The following is a 2,106-nucleotide window of genomic DNA, read 5'->3' as shown; positions in this document are numbered from 1 at the left end:
AGGGATAGAGAGTTAGAAACATCGATCAGCTGCCTCCTGCACACTCCCCACTGGGGATGTGCCCGCAACCAAGGTACATGCCCTTGACCGGAATCGAACCTGGGACCTTTCAGTCTGCAGGCTGACGCTCTACCAATCGAGTCACACTGGTCAGGGCCTGTTACTGATTTTTAACGCCATCCCACTGTGGTCAGAGAAGGTACTTTGTATGACAGCCGTCTTTTCAAATCTGTTGAGACTTGTGTTGTGGCCTCACGTGTGGTCTGTCCTGGGGAAGGTCCCGCGTGCACTTGAGAAGAACGCATGGCATTATCGCCCGGGTTGGCTCCTGTGCGAGCTCCGTGTGTGTGTGTGTGTGTGTGTGTGTGTGTGTGTGTGCATGCACGCTCCTGGCGTGCTGGCGGGGTGGGTCGTGTTAATCATGGGCTTTCCTCTTTGCAGCTTGGCCAGTGTCAGGAATAACATGGTGGAGACGTTTCCCTCCTCGCTGAAGTACACCGACATAGACACCGACCCCCTGCCAGGGTAAGGACAGCGGGCGGGTTGGGGCGTCTTTCTGGCGGAGGTGTCAAGGGGGCTCAGGTGGGCTCAGGGGGAGTGGGGACGGGGGCTGTGGGGACTGGGAGGAGACAGTCATGGGGTGGAGCCCCCCCAAAAGCATCCCCTGGGAGCCCTCACCATGTATTGATCCTTATGCTGGGAAGTTGTATCCTTATCATTGTGTTGGGGCTGGGAGTGACCTGGTTGGGGGTTGGGATTTGAGAGGCCAAGGATGGGTGTTCACATTGACTCAGTGACGGGGTGGGCGCACTGAGCAGAGGGGGACACAGTGATGGGTGATGGTGGTGAGTGTATGGGGATGGGCGATGGGGCCTGGCTCCCCGGTGATGGTGGTGAGTGTATGGGGATGGGCGATGGGGCCTGGCTCCCGGCACATCCAGGAAGGCCAGGCAAACAGCTTCCCCTTTCACCTCTTGTACTCTTTTTGCCGTAAAATCCAGGTAATCCTTTATCTTCTTTGGGCCCATTTCACCCTTTAATCTTGGCATTCCTGAAGCCCAGGAAAACCAGGAAGTCCCATATATCTGTATCTATCTGCCTATAAACCCATATCTGTATCTATCTGCCTATCTATATCTATATATCTGTATCTATCTACCTATAAACCCATATATCTGTACCAATCTATCTATCTACCTATTTTAAATGTTTTTAGTGATTTTATTGAAGGGAGAGGGACAGAGAGGTTGCAACATTGATGAGAGAGAAACATCGATCGGCTGCCTCCTGCACAGCCCCCACTGGGGATCGAGCCTGTAACCTGGGCCTGTGCCCCGACACCCACATTTTAATGATCTCTGTATTATGCTTGGGCCCTTTGAGCCATAAGGTCTCTCTGGTATAAAAGATATACTAGCCCTGGCTGGTTTGGTTCAGTGGACAGAGCATCGGCCCGCAGACCGAAGGGTCCCAGGTTCGATTCCAGTCAAGGGCAGGTATCCTGGCCCTGGTTAGGGGGTGCGGGAGGCAACCAATGAATGGGTCTCTCTCCCTCCCTCCCACTTTCTCAAAAAAAAAAAAGAAAAAATCAATGGAACCATAGGGTCCGAGAGGATTAACAAGACGCTGGCCTGAAGGAGGGGGTGGCTCTGTGGACAGTGCCCCCGCGGCCTCTGGTCATGAATCCCGAGTGGGCAGGTCCCCTCTCTGCGAAGAGGCTTCTCTTTCTGTTTTGTTTTACGTTTCAGGGAGGAGGGGGGAGGAGGAGGGGAGGAGGGGAGAAGCGAGGAGGGGCCCCCAGAGGCTCACTGCGCGCTCAGCAGCCCCCCCGCCCCGTGCAGGTCCCCCCAGGTCGCACCGGCTGTGGCTTTAAGAGGCCCCAGCTTCCTGCTCTGACGTCAGGGGAGGCAGGGCCAGGGGTTCACTTTCCTTTTCCCCGAAAGAGGTGGCGAAAGAGGCGTTGAGAGGAAAGGGGAGGAGATGACACGGAGTGACCCGGGATGGGAGCGGGGAGTCGGCGGAGGACCTGAGTGAGGGAGGCTGACATGGGGTGAGCGTGGGCACCGCGTGTGTGTGACACGGACGGACGGACGGACGGACGGGGGA

The 2,106-nt window shown here is 56.1% G+C and overlaps 1 protein-coding gene across 1 annotated transcript in view; it reads left to right on the top strand.

Annotated features, from left to right (window-relative positions):
- Positions 1-529, top strand: part of PFKFB4 (6-phosphofructo-2-kinase/fructose-2,6-biphosphatase 4) — a 23,200-nt gene extending 22,671 nt beyond the window's left edge. The window contains exon 12 of the mRNA XM_014538978.1: positions 442-529. Coding sequence (XP_014394464.1) covers positions 442-529 — 88 coding nt within the window. The remainder of the gene's footprint in view (positions 1-441) is intronic.
- The last annotated feature ends 1,577 nt before the right edge of the window (positions 530-2,106 follow it).

Source organism: Myotis brandtii, unplaced genomic scaffold (genome assembly GCF_000412655.1).
Source record: "Myotis brandtii unplaced genomic scaffold, ASM41265v1 scaffold207, whole genome shotgun sequence".
NCBI lineage: Eukaryota > Metazoa > Chordata > Mammalia > Chiroptera > Vespertilionidae > Myotis > Myotis brandtii.
This window is presented reverse-complemented; position numbering and strand designations above follow the sequence as displayed.